General features: G+C 45.0%; 1 protein-coding gene across 2 annotated transcripts in view; it reads right to left on the bottom strand.

The window, feature by feature from the left end:
- UNC5D (unc-5 netrin receptor D) overlaps positions 1 to 23232 on the bottom strand; it is an 866621-nt gene that overhangs the window by 312902 nt on the left and 530487 nt on the right. For both annotated transcript variants that reach the window (XM_063932131.1, XM_063932130.1), the window contains exon 5: positions 17760 to 17940. In XM_063932131.1, coding sequence (XP_063788201.1) covers positions 17760 to 17940 — 181 coding nt within the window. The remainder of the gene's footprint in view (positions 1 to 17759; positions 17941 to 23232) is intronic.

Here is a 23232-nt window from a genome sequence, read left to right as displayed (position 1 = left end):
CGCAATTTGCGTATGGTCGCTCCCGCGGTCGTGCGCATCAGTGCGTGGTATGGGTATTTATGGTAGAGTTTGTGAACGCATGGAGAGCTATCAAAACACATTACATATTTAATCCAAATAGTGCACAATGTACACATAGTCCCCCTGCACCACACCAGAAAATAACAACAGTTTAAATGGTTTCAGAACAAGGGGATTCACCTTTACAGAATAGGAGGGGACAGAACAAGGTCATAAGGTGGTGTTTGGTATCCAGCTGTAGGGTATTTTAAGGGTAACATTCTGGTGTTGGTTTGAGGAAGATCGCATGTTCCTGCGGATAGTTATGTGCAGAAGCAGAATATAGATATAAACTGTATTTACTGTACATTATGTATGCGGCGGGAATCCAGAGGAGACCACCCACAAGAGCAGTTAGAACAGACATCGCCCACCAATTCAAATCGACCTGTGACCTCTCCTGTACTGTAAAAGTGCATTCCTGTGTCCAATGGACAAAGGGATTACAGTATGCATTGTATTGCTTTTGGAAGAATTGTATAAATAAAGCCTACTGCAGCCTGGTCTGGCACAAGACTCACAACGTTATCTATTAAATTACGGAGGACCAGACCGGGAAGCGCACGCGAATATACTCACGTATGTACCATTGACTGTAGCCATTATTCTGTCATATTGTCTTATATTGTAGTGTATATATTGTAACCCCCTTTTAGCAATATTACGCTGTGGTGTCGGAACCCAGTGATTTAACTGCAAATCGGTGTTGTGTCTTCCTTTCCCCGCTATGGTTTAAAAGTGTATTAGTAACGCATTGCATTGCTGTATAAGGTTTAAAGTGTATTCATTGGGTGTGTACGCGCTGCGGGTGCATTGTACCGTCAGCGCGGCGTTTGTACACAGAGTCCGTACATCGTACGGGACTCTGGCCCTCATTCCGAGTTGTTCGCTCGTTAGTGGTTTTCGCAACGGAGCGATTTGTCGCAAACTGCACATGCGCAATGTTCGCAGTGCGTCTGCGCCAAGTAAATTTTCCAAAAAGTTAGGTATTTTACTCACGGCTTAACGAAGAAATGTCTTCGTTCTGGTGATCGGAGTGTGATTGACAGGAAGTGGGTGTTTCTGGGCGGAAACTGGCCGTTTTATGGGTGTGCGCGGAAAAACGCTGCCGTTTCTGGAAAAACCACGGGAGTGGCTGGAGAAATGGGGGTGTGACTGGGCAAACACTGTGTGTGTTTGTGACGTCAAACCAGGGACGAAACTGACTGAACTGATCGCAAGTCCCGAGCTACTCAGAAACGGCAAAGAAATTTCTATTCGCAATTATGCGAATCTTTCGTTCGCAATTCTGCAAAGCTAAGATTCACTCCCAGTAGGCGGCGGCTTAGCATGTGCAAAGCTGCTAAAAGCAGCTAGCGAGCGAACAACTCGGAATGAGGGCCTCTGTACGCTAATAGCGCAAAAAGTACGTAGCGTGTGTACCAAGTATAGCGGCCGCAGCGGCTAAAGGTTTAAAGTGTGTTTAGAGTGTAAAGAAGGTATAGCTTTTCATTCCTGTATATAAATCGACATTATCAATTGAGGGCATCGTCCGGTTTTCCACATATCCACAGCCTAACAGGTCACAGCAGACTTATCCTATCAGCAAAAGGGTGGACAGGTATCCTACGTATCCTTTTCTTGGTCGGTGGATGCACTGAGAAACCCTACTTATTTGCTGATTAGATGACGTCTGCTCTGTATGATTTGTAGGGATGCTTGTAGAACTCTTAAGGTAAACAGAAAAAAAAGCTATTTAAAATCTGTGAATTTATTTTTGGCGCAAAATGCGTACACAACAAAAGCGTACACCCATACTCTTTGTACACCCGCTCACATTGTTGCCATAGGACTGATTGCTAGATTCATAATATAAATATTAAGGAAGTAAGTGTAAAACACAAACGCAGTCTGGCCTAGTTATAAAGGTTTATACAGAAAGAAACCGTGTGGCGTGTGAAGTGAGCGATTATAGTAAATATTGCTCACAGTTATAGAAATTGTGTGAGTTGTTTTATTGCGTCCGCACATTGGTACACGTGGTACGGAGCGTGAGGACAGCATACACAAAACGTGCACGTGGCGCAAGGACGCACACGTGGCATAGAGGTACGCACGGTGGCGTAATTACGCAAGCTTGCGTAGCGTTGTGTGCGCATAATAAAACCACACGATAGTTCGTTTAGTTTAAAGGTGGGACAATAGCCACGCTACAATAGCACAAGATTGCCCAGTTTCCAAAGTTTAGTATAAAACTCTTATTTACTGTATTGCCTCTGGGAGTAAAACTGCTTGTCTGAATGAATGATAATTTTCTGTACAGAAAAACCAAAGTGTATTTGAGTGAGCGAACGTAGGAGCGAGTGGAAATTTTAACCCCGGAATTCGGGATACCGTCGTGCGGTACATCAAGTGAGTGGAGACTTGGTGGCGTGAGGCGGCTGACTCACGTTAGTATAAGGTTTAAAACGCAAATCGTGAGGTGATTTGTAAAGGAGCGTGATAGTGCATTGTATTGCGAAGTATTGAAGTTAAAAGGTTTTTGGTATTACGCTCCAGACTGAAGGTCCCAGTTTGTACAACGACCCGTGATCGTACGGCAGATAGGTAACAAGTACCTATATGCTGTGCGATTGGGCCGCGCATTTGTGGATGCGATATATATAGCGCAACTGGATACCCCTTTACGTGCTTTGCGTAAAATCGCGGTACCATTAGCACTGTATAGAGCATACGCAAGTGTGATTTGTGTATAAGTGTATAGGGAGTTTTCGCTGGTCTCTCTCAGGATAATCTCCAACGGTGTATATTCACTGGAAATAGGTAAGTCACTCCTAAACACTTCCAGTGAATAGAAATCAGATAGGGACCTCACTGGATACGCGGTGGTCATTCTTGGAGTGAGTCGTGGTACCCGGCGGAGAAGGAGTGGGTGAAAGCGCTTTAAGAACTTTCACCGTCTATTCGTATTGTGCATTGGGGATTGCGTAATAGGAAAAAGTCAGCGATGGGATCCAATTGCACAAACGGTGGACGTTTAACCAGGGTTCAGGTTGAGGTGCAGCGGCCCAAGGGGTCTGCGAGGTTTGTTATGTGTGGTAAATATGGATCACACACTGAAGACTTTTTGTCTGAATGGGTACGTATGACTGACAAAGATAGGGTACCATTCCCTAAAGTGGGCAGTTTTGAACCAGAGGTATTGCAGAATTTAAGGATAAGGATATGTCTAATAAAATCCAGAAAACAAAGGATTAGACATACAGATTGTTTAAATTTATGGCAGCAAGAGGGGGATATACAAAGAGAATTTGCTTGCGCAGCAGGTTCCAAACCTAGCAGGAAAATAATGGCGACCGCACCACCACCACCACCACCGTATATTGTGGGCGAGAAAGTGGCTACAGACAATGGCACATTGGTACAAGATAAGAGCGTAATTGATAAATGTACTAATGCTAACCCTTGCGAGTTGTATCCCATTTTAAATTTTCCCCAGGACTGCGAGCAGGAAGATGAGCCCAGCATGATATCGGCACTCTCTCTAGCAGCCACCATACAAGACACTCAGGTGGGCACGGCCCAACCAACAAGAGCAGTAGTCAGGCCCCCTAGCAGAGGGATAAGTGAGGTCGTGTCCACAGGTAAGTACGGTACCGTACATTATGCAGAAACCATAGCACCCCACATTGTAGAATCAAACCAGAATGATGTAATTGAATTAAATCCTGTCAGGGTGATTGCAGTCCCCAATGGGAAGACTGACGCTCAGGGAGTAACTCCCGTCAGGAACATTGCCATGCATTGTCCCTGGTCCCGGACAGAATTAAGGTCAATTATGTCAGAATTTCCTGATCCCAGAAAAGATCTAGTCGCATGCCAGAGGTTCATTAAAGAGTTAGGTAACGCCACCGAACCCACAAACAAAGATTGGCGAACAGTGCTACGGCTATGTTTAGGAGTACACTCAGGAGAATGTGCGGCAAATAAATCTGCAATTAGGAGTATATTTCCCTACTGTTGTCAAATGGAATAAAATCTTTTCCATAAGACAAAAAGAAGGTGAAATGGCATCTGAATATTTCCATCGAGCACTGCAGGAAATGGCTAGATACACTGGGGTTGAGGATATTAAGGACAATGCACATCACAGGCAGGTAGCCGTTTCTGTATTAATGGACGGGTTGAAGGACACACTGAGGACAAGGGTACAGACCTCTCTACCAAACTGGAGAGGTATCTCAGTGGCTGCATTGAGAGAGTCCGCTGTCGAGCATGATAGGAACATCGTTAAACACAGGGAGTTACAGGGGGAAACTGATGACTGTAAGTATAGGTGCACTTACCACAAAGCGACATCAGCCGAAACCCCAGACCCCTGATGGTTAGTCACGTGAAGCAACATGCTATAATTGTCACAAGGTAGGACACTACTCAAGGGAATGTAGGAATAAAGGTTCACATAATGTATACCGACCCCCTAGACCAGGATATGAACCACACTACAATACACATAATTGGGATCAGGGACCGCATAGGAGAAGTTACGAGCCACATGCAGGGGAAACAAGGAGGTACCCACCTAGGAGGGACTGGCAGACCTCTGAAAATTCTCAGCTACCCCCCTCACATATTGTAGCTGCCAGTGCGCTGTGGGAGGGTCTCACCACACAATAGGGGTTGGCCCACACCTGTAGTCTGCAGCCAGTGAAGTTGATTGCTAGCCTTGGTAGTGAACCCAAGGTCACAGTTGATGTAGCTGGTATACCATTACCTTTTCTTGTAGAGACAGGGGCGGCCAGGTCAGTGTTAAATTCGACTGTAGGTATAAAAACCACGGGTAAAACAATTGCGGCAATGGGAGTAACAGGAACAGTGCAACACTACCCTTTGAGTAGACCTGCAGAGATTACGATAGGGCCCTTGCAAACCAAGCATTCTTTTTTGCTGGCTGCAGCGGCTCCGACTAACCTGCTTGGAAGAGATTTATTGTGTAAAATGCGGTGTGTCATATACTGTACTCCTGAGGGTGTCTTCTTGGATATACCTGAGAATCACGTTCAGGAAGTACAATATATATTAGACACCCCTCAAAGGCTAATGTCGCATTATGCTGTTATAGACAAGTGTCCAGCAAAGGTAGAGGAAATTATCTCACAAATACCAGGTTCCCTTTGGACCAAAGATGGACTGGATTGATGGCGAATGTAGCTCCGGTAGTAGTGCAAGTAAAAGACGGTAGGATAGCTCCAAAAATCCCCCAGTATCCTCTGAAGCCAGAGGTAGAATTAGGAGTGTACCCCGTCATAGAGCGGTTGCTACAACAGGTCATACTAGTCAGGACGTCCAGCACGGCCAATAGTCCCATCTTCCCTGTGAAAAAGAGTAGGGGGAGGGGTTACAGGCTAGTGCAGGATCTTAGGGGGATAAACAAGATAGTTGAGAGCCAATTCCCCGTAGTGCCCAATCCAGCTGTCATCCTCATGCAAATTCCCCCTACTGCAAAATTTTTCACTGTCATTGACCTCTGTTCTGCCTTCTTTTCTGTCCCTCTGCACCCTGACAGCCAATACCTCTTTGCATTTACATACAGGGGAGTACAGTACACCTGGACTCGCTCCCCCAAGGTTTCATTGACAGCCCAAGTATTTTCTCCCAGGCTTTGCATGACTGTTTACAATCCTTTCAACCTGAGAGTGGATCAGTGCTAATACAGTATGTCGATGACTTATTGTTGTGTTCTGATTCACTCGAATCATCCTTGAAAGACACGAAACAGCTTCTGTTTCATCTTTCCCATACAGGACACAAGGTTTCAAAGGATAAGTTGCAGTTGTGCCAGACCAGGGTAAAATATTTGGGACATTGCTTGACTCAAGGACTTAGACATCTCACCGGTGATAGAATACAGGCAATTCGCGACATGACTCTGCCACAAACCCAGCAACAGATCCGCACTTTCCTTGGAATGTGTGGGTACTGCCGAAACTGGATCCCAGGGTTCTCCATGCTGGCTTTACCTTTGCAAGAAATGGTCTCTTCGAATAAACCAGATCGGATCTCGCACACAGATGAGTCCGAACTGGCATTTGAGAGACTCAAACAGTGCCTATCACAGGCACCTGAATTAGGTATGCCAGATTATGGGAAGCCCTTTGAATTATACGGTATAGAAAGTGCAGGGTGCGCGGCAGGTGTCTTATCCCAGAGACATGGTGATGCCAGCAGGCCGGTAGCTTACTACAGTGCACAGTTGGACACCATAGAGCGGTCTCTCCCCACATGCTTGCGAAGTGTTGCAGCGATAGCTTTGCTAATAAGTAAAAGCGAAGACATAGTGTTAGGACACAACCTGACCATCCATACACCTCATGCAGTATCAGCCTTACTAAACTCCGCCCAAACCAGACATGTCTCATCGGCACGGTTTTCAAAATGGGAATTATCACTGATGTCCTCTGTAAATATCACCATTAAGAGATGCAGCGCACTAAATCCTGCAATTTACTTGCCAAGTGTGCCTGGACAGGCACAAAGGGTGGAGGATGAGAATGATGGTGAAGGAGGATTTAGTGCAGAGACTGATACGCATGATTGTATGGAATACCTGAATCAGACTTTCACTGCGAGACTTGACATCAGTGACAACCCACTGGAAGGCGTAGACTTTACCTTTTACACTGACGGTAGTTGCCACAGACAGACAGAATCGGGAGACTTGTGTACTGGATACGCAGTTGTAGATGACAGAGGTATCATAGAAGCTGAACCCCTGGGACCACTGCACAAGTTGCTGAGCTGGTCGCCCTGACCAGAGCGTGTGAATTGGCCAAGGGTAAGTCAGCTAATATATATACAGATTCTAGGTATGCCTTTGGAGTGGTGCATGATTTTGGGGCCCTATGGCGCCTCAGAAATTTCATGACGGCAGCTGGCACACCTGTAGCGCATGCGTCCCACATAAAAAGGCTTCTAACAGCGATACAAGAACCAGACAGAGTGGCTGTTATCAAGTGCAAAGCACACACTTACAACCAAGACCCAATTTCACTTGGTAACAGCCGGGCAGACGAAGCTGCTAAATCAGCAGCCAGCATCCCCATACAAACGAACATCACATCACTGATGACATTCAACACAATCAACACACAAAAATTAATTGAAATGCAAAATTTGTGTTCTCCACAGGAAAAGGCGGTCTGGAGGTCAAAGGGGTATGGTCAGGAGTCCTCAGGACTCTGGACAGGTGGACACGGTAAGCCAGTGGCCCCCAGAGCATATCTTTCAGGTCTAGCTGAGGCGGCACACGGTCTGACTCACCTAGGCATAGAGGGTATGTGTAAGCTGGTGAGAGCCTACTGGTGTGCGCCAGGATTCTCTTCTCATGCAGGTAAGAGAGCAATGACATGCCTTACTTGCTTGAGGAAGAATATTGGAAAGTCAATACCAACAGAGCCATCCCATATCCCTCCGACAGATGGACCTTTTCCGGTAATACAAATTGATTTCATACAGTTACCACCCTGTAGGAATTTAAAATATGTGTTAGTCTGTATTGATGTATTTTCCAATTGGGTAGAAGCGTTCCCTGCTGCCACAAATACTGCTACGTTCACTGCAAAGAAAATTGTGCAGGAATTTGCGTGTAGATATGGTATCCCTAGAATAATTGAAAGCGATAGGGGTACCCATTTTACAGGTGAAGTCTTTCAGGTTATGTGCAAACTAATGGGAATTAATAGCAAGCTGCATACTCCGTACCGACCACAGGCGAGTGCGAAGGTGGAGAGAATGAACAGCACTATTAAGAACAAGCTGAGCAAAGTGATGGCTGAGACTGAATTGTTGTGGCCAGAAGCTTTGCCACTAGCATTGTACAGCATCAGAACCACTCCCAGGTCTCCCCTTAACCTATCACCCTTTGAGATACTTTTTGGTCGACAACCTTATGTAATGATAGACCCCCAGGATGATTTGAAATGCAATAATGAAGTGACTGTGAAATATTTGGTTGGGATGAGCCAGCAGCTGAGAAATCAAAATAGAAATCTAAAGCTGGTGATTCCTGACCTACCGAACAGTAATTGTCATGACATTGAACCTGGGGATTATGTAATGATTCAAAATTTTCTACGCTCAGGTTGCCTCATTGACAGGTGGGAAGGACCGTACCAAGTCTTGCTAACCAGCACGACAGCATTAAAGGTTGCCGAAAGAGAGACTTGGGTCCACTTGTCCCACTGTAAGAAGGTCGCTGACCCAGAGAGAACCCGTGACAAAGAGCAGAGTGTAGAGAACATCGTATCACTGGAGTGTCTGTTACGGGAAGGTTGAGAGGCAGGACTGTTGAGACGGCACCTGAGCGCGGAGAACAACAAGACCAGAGACGGTTGTCGCACCAGTTCTTCTTTTTCCACCTCCCACTACCCTCCTTCTCTTCTTCTCTTTCTCCCCCCTTCTTGTCTCCCTTCTCTTCCCTTAACAAGATGGATCTACCCCAAGAGACTGCGTTTCGGGTTTTTCTGTTAATCCTGTTGTTGACCAGGACAGTCTGTCTCGGTGAGGGTCCCAGAGAGGTCAAGCAAGGATCTGGAATGGGTTCTGATGGCGAGGATGGATTTGTAGAATCTCAGGAGCAACACATCACTCGAGCAAAGGCGGTTATCAGAAAGCGCTCTGGTAGTCAGGGAGCTCGGAGGCACTGTGAAGGGTTATTGTCTGAGGAAAAATGCATTTGTAGGAATTGTGAGAACATAGTCGAGGATGGGTGCATCCAGAGATGTCAGTCCAGCCTTAATATCGACATGGACCGTCATCCATTGAGTGATTACCACTCACTAGTGGGTAAGGTCTTAAACCAGACAGAATGCTGGGTGTGCTCACAAGTACCTCAAGGTCAGAGCAAGTCAGGATTAGTACCATACCCTTTAGCAATAGATGAGGTACTCGAATTACGGGGTAGGAGACCGGTGGACAAGAAATTCAATATTTCTAGGCCCCCTAGTTTGAAGCTCCACCAGTTTCATGTAGATAGATCCTTATTATGTTTCAATATTTCCAATTACCAAAAAACAGGAAATTGGGAAGTGACGTGGAATAACCAGACAATGACCTTTTCACACAGAGCTGATAGGATACCCATAGACTCTGAACTTGTACGCCAAATAGCCAACAGCGGAAGGTATTTTTGGTATAGGTATACTCGTGGAAGCAAGACCATGTGGGTTGGAAAAGTATCGCCAGGGTATTGTGCTCATATCATCCAGCCCGATACTTGTACTGAGCAGATGGGAGAACTAGGGATTGGGTTTTTCACGTGGAAAGTTTGTAATATGGTGATGTCATATTCTGTCCCCTATGTTCTCCCAGATGATGCCTATTTCATATGTGGGAGGAAGGCGTACAAGTGGCTTGCCCCGAGCTCAGAGGGATTGTGTTATATTGGGAGAGTACTGCCAGAGGTCATGACCATAACCCATGATAAGATGAGAGATGTTCACCGCAGTGCTCAGGCTCCTTATACTCATACTCACTATGAACACATCATCAAGAGACACCTCATAGATAGGACAGAGCACGCAGCCTCTGGTTTGATCCATGAATCCACCGGGATTCAATTCCTTCTCGCATTAGAGATCACCCTTACTACCAGAGGAATTATAAATTATAGGTATATCCATGCGCTAGCGAACTTAATAGATAATATCACTGAGATGTATGACGACACATTCAGGTATACGGGAAGGGAGTTACAAGCTTACAAGAAGGAATTGATCCAGCACAGGATGGTCCTTAATTATATCACAGCCGTGACGGGTGGGTACTGTGTCACTTTGGCAACTCAATATGGTGTAAATTGCTGTACGTATATTACAAACAGCACTGATGACCCAACCGAGATTATCGATCAAAAGATGGACGATATCTTGCAGTTGAAGTGGGAGTTCCGGAGGAGACACAACCTTACCCAGACGGCTGTGGGTAATGAGCTGACCGGCTGGGTCTCATGGTTGAACCCACGAAATTGGTTCTCAGGATTAGGAGAGTGGGCTCAAAATGTTATTATGAGTATAGGGAAGTTTCTCCTTTGTATCCTGGGAGTCGTCATAATTATTGGCTTGATATTTAGGTGTGTTCGAATTCTGAAGCGGCGAAAGCACGGCACAAAGTTGATGAGTCTAGGGAGCGAGGGCATTGTTATAGCAACAGATTTAATTTATGACCCATCCATAGAGACAGTGTTATGATAAGAATTGCAAATGAATTCCATGGCCTGTTTCTTTCACCCGTTTTTCTTTTGTCTCCCCCTCTGCCCAGATACACCCATCCGGAAAAGACATCAGCCCTACCCAAGAATGTTTATGTAAATGTTTATGTGAATGTATTTTAGATATGTGTCTTATCTTTATCTCTACAACCTCCAGTTAATAGCACACATAGTCGACAGGTGATATCTACATATACTAGCACTCACATATGTTCCCCCTCCATGTATCATCAACTAAATGTGCCCCCCATTTGTTGGAACAAGAAGCCGAAAATAGCTCGATAGTGTTTGTTGGCCCATTTACAGACCCTTGATACGGGATGAGGATTTAATGTATACTTCACAATACCTCGAAGCTTATTTAGAACATATATGGCACGATGATACATGCCCCGCAGACATGGATTCATACATGCATGCTTTTTACTATCCCACTAGGTCATACATTTCCTACCTACCACTCTCCCCCGCCCATCCAAAATTTCTGTAGATATTGTGTAGATATTTTTCTGTTTAGTGATTAGATAGTGGCAGTTATTGGTGACTGCCAAAGGGTGGACTGTCAAAGTCAAAAAATATTGCAGTACACACATCACGTACGAACTACACACAGATGGCCTCCGCGCGTGTACTTGTTCTGCTGTGCGTGCACATGTATGCAATTTGCGTATGGTCGCTCCCACGGTCGTGCGCATCAGTGCGTGGTATGGGTATTTACGGTAGAGTTTGTGAACGCATGGAGAGCTATCAAAACACATTATATATTTAATCCAAATAGTGCACAATGTACACATAGTCCCCCTGCACCACACCAGAAAATAACAACAGTTTAAATGGTTTCAGAACAAGGGGATTCACCTTTACAGAATAGGAGGGGACAGAACAAGGTCATAAGGTGGTGTTTGGTATCCAGCTGTAGGGTATTTTAAGGGTAACATTCCGGTGTTGGTTTGAGGAAGATTGCATGTTCCTGCGGATAGTTATGTGCAGAAGCAGAATATAGATATAAACTGTATTTACTGTACATTATGTATGCGGCGGGAATCCAGAGGAGACCACCCACAAGAGCAGTTAGATCAGACATCGCCCACCAATTCAAATCGACCTGTGACCTCTCCTGTACTGTAAAAGTGCATTCCTGTGTCCAATGGACAAAGGGATTACAGTAGCCATTGTATTGCTTTTGGAAGAATTGTGTAAATGAAGCCTGCTGCAGCCTGGTCTGGCACAAGACTCACAACGTTATCTATTAGATTACGGAGGACCGGACTGGGAAGCGCACGCGAATATACTCACGTATGTACCATTGACTGTAGCCATTATTCTGTTATATTGTCTTATATTGTATTGTTTATATTGTAACCCCCTTTCAGCAATATTATGCTGTGGTGTCGGAAACCCAGTGATTTAACTGCAAATCGGTGTTGTGTCTTCCTTTCCCCGCTATGGTTTAAAAGTGTATTAGTAACGCATTGCATTGCTGTATAAGGTTTAAAGCGTATTCATTGGGTGTGTACGCGCTGCGGGTGCATTGTACCGTCAGCGCGGCATTTGTACACAGAGTCCGTACATCGTACGGGACTCTGTAAGCTAATAGCGTAAAAAGTACGTAGCGTGTGTACCAAGTATAGCGGCCGCAGCGGCTAAAGGTTTAAAGTGTGTTTAGAGTGTATAGAAGAAGGTATAGCTTTTCATTCCTGTATATAAATCGACATTATCAGGTTGTAAAAAGAATTTATTCCAAAGCAATATTCTGGAGAAATTTCCTCTATTGATGGCTTTTACCCAACAAGGAGTCATTTAGATTCTCTGACTTCCCATTTTCCTTGACAGCTCTTTTCCACACAAGTATCCTGACATTTCTGCTACAAGAAACACACATATTTCAGCTGCAATCAATAGTTTCAGCCAGTGAACTTTTCATTTGGTCCTTCACGGCTGCGAGCATACGGCATACCGAGCACTGACTGACAGTGGTGACCTGTCGGGAATTCCGAGGTTGGCAGCTCAATACTGCAGGAGACCCTATGAACAAACTGAATCATTGTTATATCTACAGAAGCCGTCTACCTTCAGGGCATTGTGATAGTATAAATGGATTTCTAGAGTGTAAGCTCTTTTAACTCATCTAGATTTTGTCATTTATACTCATTGACCATATTATGCTCTTTCAGTCCACCTTTGGAGGAGGTTATTGCCCAGACACATATTTTTGCATTCATTCATCTGCTAGACTTGAGCTTTTCGGCTGTCTAAGAAAACAAAAACAGACAAATGTAACTATAGAACAGAATTCTGGGTAGACAGTTGCCTCCTTCAGGTGTACCTGCACATAGTAGATAGAGCCACTTTGCTGGGGAAACGCTACCTCTCCAGAAAAGTGCACTGAACCTCTATGTTTCTTATTTTGATGCCGCATTGTGTACTGTGATTACCATTTCCTTTCTCTTACTAACACTCCAATCTATATAGATGGATAGGATATTATTGACCTTTGTATCCAATGTTTCCTAAAGAAAATCAAAGCCTACCCCTGAAATCATTGCGTTAGGGCATATCTTGTATATATGTGGTGACTAAACTCAATTGAGGCTTATTTGTCCTGTGGCATGTAGATACAGTATACAGGGAGATGTACTAAGCAGTGATAAGAGTGGAGAAGGGAGCCAGTAGAGAAGTTGCCCATGGCAACCAATCAGCTGTTCTGTATACTTTTATAGAATGCAAATTTTAAATGTTACGTCAATGCTGATTGGTTGCCATGGTCACCTTCCCCACTGGCTCACTTCTCCACTGCTCTCACTACTTACTACATCTCCCCCTAGTTCCCTATCGCTTACTTACTAACAAATGTACAGTAACTCGTAACAACAAGTCAGACATTACTAATCAATTGTTGTGGGATACTCTGTATTGGTAGTGTTATTAAATCACCCTGATAGCATTTCTGAGTATTCCACAGTGGGATATTATCATGTTAATGGAGCTGCCTCTTAAGTAGCTACAGTATATTTTTCTAGGCAAAACAGATGTAAGAGAATAACTGATAATACCATGTATAGTGTAACTTTTAGTTTGACAGAATAATTAACTCAGTTCTTGTGTAACTTTTGTGATACTGTATATGTAGCCCAGGGTATCGCTGAAACATGTAGCCAAAAATGGATAATAATTTTTGTAAAAAAAAAAAAAAAAATTAAACGCACAGTATATAACAAGTAAGTTGCTTAAGGAAATGTGCACACTTTTACATATTCTCACCAATTACCTTTCTGTTTTAAATGTGAAAGGAAAGATTGAAATGTTTCTGAAGCAAAATATGCCTAGTGTGGAGATGATTGACAGTTTCCATTTAAATATAAAATGATCAGAGATGTCATTGGGACGAATGACGCACACCTGATGCAGACACCCCAGGACTGCTCTGCATGCAGCTGGTACACAGTGTGACGCAGGCACACCAAGTCTGCTGTGCACGCTGATGACACACACTAGTGTGATGCAGACACAGCTTGGCTGTAGCTGCAGAAAGGTGAGAGGGTAGTGTACGTGAATGCTGCAGTCCCTCAAGGCTTCGCACAGTGGGATACAGTGTAAATAATATTGATCATATGGAATTGTGGTTCGTGTATTTTTGGATCTCTCCTACCGCATGCTGGTTTCTATTACAAGTGAGCATCATGCATAACATTCTGGTAATTGTAGTAATTAATAGAATAACAGTATCTTACTTCTTGTTCCGTGGCTAATTCCCTACCTGCAAGTCACAGCGGTTCATTAACAGCAGTGCCTGGTTTAAAGGGGAAGTATAATAAGCACATGGCCATACAAATCTGAAAACCCGTTTCTATATTAGTGATAACCCTACACATATCCCTACTGCTCACATTGGTCCTCCATCGCTACTCGCCCAATCAACACTCTACTGGATTGGAAGTTATGATCTAATACAGGAATGTCCAAACTGCGGCCCTCCAGCTGTTGTGAAACTACATATCCCTGCATGCCCTGACACAGTTTTGCTGTCAGAGAATGCTAAAGCTGTGTCAGGGCATGCTGGGATGTGTAGTTTATCGACAGCTGGAGGGCCGCAGTTTGGACATGCCTGATCTAATAGATGGCTATACCCGACAATACTGGCCTTAAATGGCTTCACGAATTTTCTAGGGCAAGAAGTCAGCCTCATTGCTTGATGATGTAAATGAAAATGAACTCTTTAAGAACATGAAAGATTTGAGCTACAGAACGACTTCCTGTCATGACTAGAATCACGCTTGTACCAATGCTAAGAATGGATTTCTGGCCTTAGCGGTCTTTCCTCCACAAGTAAGATATAGACTATATTTGCTGCTATGTATTTTATGCTAGATCGCTAATATGAGCATCATTTTAGGAGCATTCAAATCTAGACGCCACTGCTCTTAGTTACAGGCAATGATACAACTGTATTTGGCACCCTGCAGCCTTCCTGAAGCATCCTTACAGCGGTCTAGGCACTCAACTTCTCACTGGTCCAGGTGCCCTCTGACCCCTGACATGACATGTTTGTGGGTGTGGCTTGCACAGGGTGACTTTTCTATAAGGTCCTGTGAAACAATAGATCAGTAGTATGGTTCTTTTGATAAGTGTTTAATTTCTAGTATAGAGGTGCCATGAAATCGGATGCTTTATTGTACATAAGCATATTGGAACTTAGGGGTCTATTTACTAAGCCTTGGATGGAAATTGCGTGGACGGAGATAAAGTACCAGCCAATCAGCTCCTTTCATTTTTCAAACCCAGCCTGTAACATGGGAGCCTGGAGCTGATTGGCTGGTACTTTATCTCCGTCCACTTTATCTCCATCCAAGGCTTAGTAAATAGACCCCTTAATATATTGATGCAAATTTTGTTCCTGATACCGAGTTAGACAGAAATTCAGTGTTTACTGCTCCCAAATTGCATGGATGGAAATTATGTAATTATGTATGCAAGGTTGTACGGATCTTGCAATGCAACCACACTTGTATCCCTATATGTATCTTTGGTTAGCTATGACTAACCATCATCACTATAATCCTAATGTAAACAGGTATGCTTACAGACATCCAGAGCTGGATTAAGGCTTTAAGGTGCCAGGACACTTCATATACAGTAGGAGGGCCCCTGTGCTCTAAAATATACAGTGTTAGTCTGAGAATATGTTGTTACCAGGGCTGGTTTCTCAGAGCTCTAGGCAAAGATTCAGCATACTGTCTGTATATGCCACCTGCTCACAGCCATTTCTCTAACATGCCCCCTGCTGCCCACAGCCTTTACTCCCACAGCTTTCTGCTGACATACTTCTTAGCCACTAGACTGTCTGCCACTCACATGCCTCTCTGCACACCTGATCTTCATTCACATGCCACACCTGCGCACCAACCTGTTACTCATATGCCTCTCTGCCCACCAACCTATAACTTACTGTACATGCTCCTCTGCCTACTAGTTTTACCCTCGAATGCCAATTCCTGTCCATCAATGTTCCCCAGAATGGCCCTTAGACGTACCTGAAACCCTGCCCTGTATATTATGTTACTGTTAAAGTGCGTGACAGAGAAGCTGACACATGGCTGCTCTTACAGCTCTGCACATGTCGGATGGCTGTTTAAGCACTAGCATGATGCAGAGATCTTCCTATGGGGAGAAGGGGGGGGGGGGGGGGGGGGGGGGGAGGTGGTCAAACAATTCAAATAGCACATTTCCCAAGGAAGTTGAACAAGTGGATGGGAGTTAAAGATATCAGCTTGATTGGCTGTACAGGGTGAGGGATTGGTTGTACAGGATGAGGGAAAGTAAAGGGTAGGCCATATGGAACATCTAAAAATGGGGCGGGGGAGCCATCTGAGGTGGCAGAGGGCAGTCTGCACACCTTTTGCATGGTTGCAATAACCTTTACTACCTCAGTCTGCAATCCCACTTTTTTGTTTTATTTTTGGAGAGCGCGTAGGTAATAAATTCCTGGGTCTGGCCGTAGTTCTGTCAGTATGCCCCCACTGAGCTTTGTCTATGTAATATAGACCAGCTAAACCTCTTCAGTTCTAAGTGTGGATGCAATCAAAATACATATGACTCACCTGTACTTGAGTACACTCAGTGCTGGCGCAAGCTACAGATATGTCCTCATACATCTTTGCTGCAGTCACGCCAAACAGCCCCTCTTGGTACGCCAGGTCACGTGAGAATCTTCTAGCATCAGGCATCTTTTTTTTTGTGGCCAAAATGTGGTGTGGATGCAGGAGGACACTGATAATTTTATATATGACACTTGTATATCTATGTGCAACTTAGGGGTCTATTTACTATGCCCTGGAGAGAGATAAAGTGGATGGAGATAAAGTACCAACCAACCAGCTCCTGTCATTATACACAGCCTGTGACATGGAGCTGATTGGCTGGTATTTTATCTCCATCCACTTTATCTCTCTCCAGGGCTTAGTAAATAGACCCTCAAGTCTCTGAATCTGTATACAAAGTGCTACAATGTAGCAGCAGCAACATTTTTTTCCAAAACAAGTTCTGTTCTGCTCCGTATACAGGGGGTCATTCCGAGTTGTTCGCTCGCTAGCAGCTTTTAGCAGCATTGCACACGCTAGGCTGCCGCCCTCTGGAAGTGTATCTTAGCTTAGCAGAATAGCGAACGAAAGATTAGCAGAATTGTGAATAGAAAATTCTTAGCAGTTTCTGAGTAGCTCTAGACCTACTCACAGATTGCGATCAGCTCAGGCCGTTTCGTTCCTGGTTTGACGTCACAAACACGCCCTGCGTTCGGCCAGCCACTCCCCCGTTTCTCCAGACACTCCCGCGTTTTATACTGGCACGCCTGCGTTTTTCCGCACACTCCTAGAAAACGGGCAGTTTCCGCCCACAAACACCCACTTCCTGTCAATCACACTCCGATCACTTCAACGATGGAAATTCTTTGTTCGGACGTGAGTAAATCTACTAAGTTTTGTGCTAAAATACTTAGCACATGCGCACTACGTACCATGCGCATGCGCATTTTTGCCTTAATCGCTCCGTTGCGAAAATCGGCAACTCGGAATGACCCCCACAGACTCAGTCACACACAAAATACAAGTGTCATATATCAAATTAATCAGCACTGTCTTCTGTTGAGTTGCACGGGACCCAGCAGCTCACTCACGCCAGGCATCTCACACTGCATGTCGTATTGAGGCTAAATGCATGATCACAAATCTGTACAAGTGTGTGTTCAGATTGGCCCTATTTAGTTACTTCTATGTGTTTACATAAATTTACCAGTCACATTTCAAAGAAAATGACCAATGTTTATCATTGATGTTCTATTCTAATATCTATTCATCTCTATCAAATCATACTCCACATAAAATGCATAACAGCATAATAACTTATTCATTTACATCTTAAAACATTGCTAATAATAAGGCAATGTAACTGAAACACTCACCATATACAATCACTGTGGCTGATGTGCTCCGCCTTTTAGCGACAATATTAGACGCCATACATGTGTAGTTTCCGGAATCAGACAGACGGGCGTGCCGTATGATAAGATTATGATCTGCTCTTGTGTCAATATTTTCATCTTGCTGGGCGTCAATTGGTTCTTCATTTTTAAGCCATTCAACCTGAAAGGAAGAGTCATATATTTAAGAAACAATGAGCTATCAACAGTATAGATCAAAGCAACTTCACTTAATGATAAATTAGGGATGTGGGGCGATAAAATGAATTAAAGTTGTATTAAAAATACAGTTAAGAAATAGTACTGTCCAGTAATCTAGAAATAGTAAAAGCCCACTGCGATACGCCTATCGGACCTTCCTTCTGGGGGATACCATTTTGTGCAAAGGGATCCCCACTGCACCTAAATCCCCCCTGATTTGGCATCAGTTTTGGTATCACAGCCCTTACTATAGGGTACGTATTCTTTTTCCGGCACTCTCATTGGGTGTTCCCTGGTTATTCCCTGCACTGCAGTCTGCATCAGGTATTTAGAAGCCGGGTGTGTATCCGGACTCTAGGTCGACACCCATTAGGTCAACGCCCATTGGTTGACAGTAAGTCAACACAGGAAATAGGTCGACACGGACATTAGTTCGACGTGAATAAGGTTGACATGGAAAAAGGTTGACATGAGTTTTTTTGGTGTTGTTTTCTTCGTAAAGTGACCCTGAGTCCCATACCCACTGAGAGAACCCTAAAAGTAGATGCAGCTATTTCTTCCTCACTGTGCCATTGTCCAGTTACTCTCATCCTCTATTCACTGCACTACACATAGGGGGTAATTCCAAGTTGATCGCAGCAGGACATTTTTTAGCAGTTGGGCAAAACCATGTGCACTGCAGGGGGGACAGATATAACATGTGCAGAGAGAGTTAGATTTGGGTGGGGTGTGTTCAAACTGAAATCTAAATTGCAGTGTAAAAATAAAGCAGCCAGTATTTACCCTGCACAGAAACAAAATAACCCACCCAAATCTAACTCTCTGCACATGTTATATCTGCCCCCCCTGCAGTGCACATGGTTTTGCCCAACTGCTAAAAAGTTTCCTGCATCGATCAACTCAGAATAACCCCCATAGGGGACAGCAGATATTTAGGCAAATAAGTACACAGGCTCATTTACTCTTAGTACTACAATGAAATAAGCTATTAACCTGAACTCATTCTATTATATATTAAAGATAATATTAGTGTGCTATTACTCATTGGCTCATGGTGCATTTTTAATCTGATTGTTTTTCTCTCTATGGGGCGTATCCAATTACCCACGGTAAAACATCGAAAGCCAAAAAAAACTCAGATGTTTTTAGTGATTTTTCGCCAATATTTTTTTTATCTGATTTGGATCGCCTGTAAAAAAAAAAAAAAATCTCACATAACCACACAGGTTCAGTGAAACCTCTATGTTTTTGCCAGCTGCAGCCCCCTTTTCGCAGGAAAACGGGGCTTCTTTCAGGGATTTGGTTTCACCTGCTAACTGGACAGCCCCCAGCGAAGCAACTGCCCATGGTAATTTGATAACCCCATATGGGTTTTTTTGTTATCACCTGCACATTTTGTTTTACACGTTTTCTTCAATATACAGTAAGTCACTTATTTTACACATCACTTGACATTACCTCTCCTTTCTCTTACTACTTTTATTGATCATTTCAGGAGTAATGCTTAATGTGATGCACACACTGGGTTAATTATTGACCCCTATTTCTATTTTTTCTTAATATTACATGTACAGTATATAGGTGGTCATTCCGAGTTGATCGCTCGCTAGCAGTTTTTAGCAGCCATGCAAACGCTATGCCGCCTCCCACTGGGAGTGTATTTTAGCTTAGCAGAAGTGTGAACGAATGGATCGCAGAGCGGCTACAAAGTTTTTTTGTGCAGTGTCAGAGTAGCTCAAAACCTACTCAGCGCTTGCGATCACTTTAGACTGTTCAGTTCCTGTTTTGACATCACAAACCCACCCAGCGTTCGCACAGCCACGCCTGTGTTTTTCCTGGCACGCCTGCGTTATTCCGAACACTCCCTGAAAACGGTCAGTTGACACCCAGAAACGACCACTTCATGTCAATCACACTGTGGCCACCAGTGCGACTGAATCGCTTCGCTAGACCCTGTGCAAAACGACATAATTTGTTGTGCTCGTACGACGCGCATGCGCATTGCGCTGCATACGCATGCTCAGAACAGCCATTTTTTAGCCTGATCGCTGCACTGCGAACAAATGCAGCTAGGGATCACCTCGGAATGACCACCATAGGCTGTTCTCTGTGCACTTATTGAATATTTCTATTACTATACTAGCTGGAGTACCCGGCGTTGCCCGGGATTTTAAGAATGTCTGTTTACAAAAATAAATGTAAATATTAAACACACAGTATAAATAACATTGTAGCTAGCTGAATACCCGTGCTTTGCTACGGATGAGGATGGTAAATTAGAATGATAGTTGTTAGTTAATTTACGTTGATTGGAGATCTAGTATATAAGCATATCTTGCTTCCCTGATGCACTGTGTGTAGTGGCCGGACCCCTTTTTGGTCCCCCGAGGGACCCTGCTCTTTCCACTATACAACTCTCAGTCTGTGGCTTCCTGCTGCCTCCATTCCCTTCCTCACATCATGTCAGTGCCCCTGTGAAATTATTGATTTTTTTACAGTTTCTTATATAGCGCGGCACATTATGTATCTCCTGATATACTCTGTGCTGCTGGGGGACCGTGCTGCTTCCACTATATAACTCTCAGTGTGTGGGCTTGTGCTACCTGCATTCCCCTCCTCACATCATGTCACTGCCCCTGTCACATGCAGCCCTGTCATCACTGACATATCATGCATGTCCTGATATTGTGTGTGCTGCTGGCCCACCCCTAGGGGTGCTAGTGGTGTGTTATCCCCACAGTGTTTTTTCCCAGAGTGTAAGTTATATGTGTCGCAAGTTTGATGTAAATTGCTGCAGGCATTACAGAGTTATGCTGTCTGTTGAAAAACTCTATGCTGCTGCCTCACCACTAGGGGTGTCTTTCCCCCACAGTGTTTGTTTCCAGATTGTAAGGCATAAGTGTACCAATTTTTGAGTACATTGCTCCAGCAATTCCTGTATGTATTATATCGTTTGTCCAGGAGTTCAAGGGAAATTGTTGATGACATTGCGTCATTTGCACATCGTCTGATGTGTACCCAGCTTTAGGGGTATATGCAATTCACGGCGAATCGCGGCAATTTTTCGCCGTTTTTTTTTCCGACTCAATTCGCCAGGTGAATTCCGGCAGGTGCCTGCCGGAATTCACCATATTCAATGAAAAACGGATTCGCCAGAATCGCGGGCGAAAATCGGCCGATTTGGCGGATTTTGCCGCGATTTTAAAAAACGGTAAAAAACGGGAAAAACCCGGAAAAAAAAATGGCGTGGGGTCCCCCCTCCAAAGCATAACCAGCCTCGGGCTCTTCGAGCTGGTCCTGGTTCTAAAAATGCAGGGGAAAAATTGGGCAGGGATCCCCCGTATTTTTAAAACCAGCACCGGGCTCTGCGCCTGGTGCTGGTGCCAAAAATACGGGGGACAAAAAGAGTAGGGGTCCCCCGTATTTTTAACACCAGCATCGGGCTCCACTAGCTGGACAGATAATGCCACAGCCGGGGGTCACTTTTATGCCGTGCCCTGCGGCCGTGGCATTAACTACCCAACTAGTCACCCCTGTCCGGGGTACCCTGGGGGAGTGGGGACCCCTACAATCAAGGGGTCCCCCCCCCCCAGCCACCCAAGGGCCAGGGGTGAAGCCCGAGGCTGTCCCCCCCCCATCCAATGGGCTGCGGATGGGGGGGCTGATAGCCTTTTGTGATAATAAAAAGATATTGTTTTTTCCATTAGTACTACAAGTCCCAGCAAGCCTCCCCCGCAAGCTGGTACTTGGAGAACCACAAGTACCAGCATGCGGGAGAAAAACGGGCCCGCTGGTACCTGTAGTACTACTGGGAAAAAAATACCCAAATAAAAACAGGACACACACACCGTGAAAGTAAAACTTTATTTCATACGCCGACACACACATACTTACCTATGTTGACACGCCGACTGCCACGGTCTCCGACGATCCGAGGTACCTGTGAAAAAATTATACTCACCTTCCAGCGTCCAGAGGTACATCCAGGTCCAGAGATAATCCACGTACTTGGCAAAACAAAAAAACGAACAACGATCCATACCGGACTAGAAAGGGGTCCAATGCTTTCACATCAGACCCCTTTCTCCCGAATGCCGGGACATCACGTGACTCCTGTCACTGAAGTCCCTTCAGCCAATCAGGAAGCGCTACTTCCGTGGCGCTCATCTGATTGGCTGTGCGCTGTCTGTGATGTGACAGCGCATCGCAAAGCCGCTCCATTACTTTCAATGGTGGGAACTTAGCGGCTAGCGGGGGGGTCACCCGCCGGTCAGCCGCTGACCGGCGGGTGACCTCACCGCTAGCCGCTAAGTTCCCACCATTGAATATAATGGACTGGGCTGTGCGATGCGCTGTCTGCTCAGACGCACAGAGCCAATCAGATGAGCGCAACGAAGTTGCGCTTCCTGATTGGCTATAGAGACCTTTCTGTGACAGCTGTCACTGACAGGTCTCTCTGCATTCGGGGATAGGGGTCCCATGTGTCAGCATGGGACCCCTTTCAGTCCGGCATGGAGCGGGTGTTCGGTTTGTTTTTTTTCTCCAAGTACGTGGATTTATCTCTGGAGCCTGGTTGAGGTGAGTATATTGATCTTTTATTTTCAGGTACCCCTGGATTCTACATGGAGAAGAGGACCGATGTCGGCGTGTGAACATAGGTAAGTATGTGTGTGTCGACGTATGAAATAAAGTTTTACTTTCACGGTGTGTGTGTCCTGTTTTTATTTGGGTATTTTTTTTTCCAGTAGTACTACAGGTACCAGCGGGCCCGTTTTTCTCCCGCATGCTGGTACTTGTGGTTCTCCAAGTACCAGCTTGCGGAGGAGGCTTGCTGGGACTTGTAGTACTGCTGGAAAAAACAATATTCTTTTCATGATCACAAAAGGCTATCAGCCCCCCCATCCGCAGCCCATTGGATGGGGGGGGACAGCCTCGGGCTTCACCCCTGGCCCTTGGGTGGCTGGGGGGGGGACCCCTTGATTGAAGGGGTCCCCACTCCCCCAGGGTACCCCGGCCAGGGGTGACTAGTTGGATATTTAATGCCACGGCCGCAGGGCACGGCATAAAAGTGACCCCCGGCTGTGGCATTATCTGTCCAGCTAGTGGAGCCCGATGCTGGTGTTAAAAATACGGGGGACCCCTACGCTTTTTGTCCCCCGTATTTTTGGCACCAGCACCAGGCGCAGAGCCCGGTGCTGGTTTTAAAAATACGGGGGATCCCCTGTCAATTTTTCCCCCGCATTTTTAGAACCAG

This window comes from Pseudophryne corroboree, chromosome 6 (assembly GCF_028390025.1).
Source record: "Pseudophryne corroboree isolate aPseCor3 chromosome 6, aPseCor3.hap2, whole genome shotgun sequence".
NCBI lineage: Eukaryota > Metazoa > Chordata > Amphibia > Anura > Myobatrachidae > Pseudophryne > Pseudophryne corroboree.
Note: the sequence above shows the minus strand (reverse complement) of the source record. Positions and strands in the feature narration are given on the sequence as shown.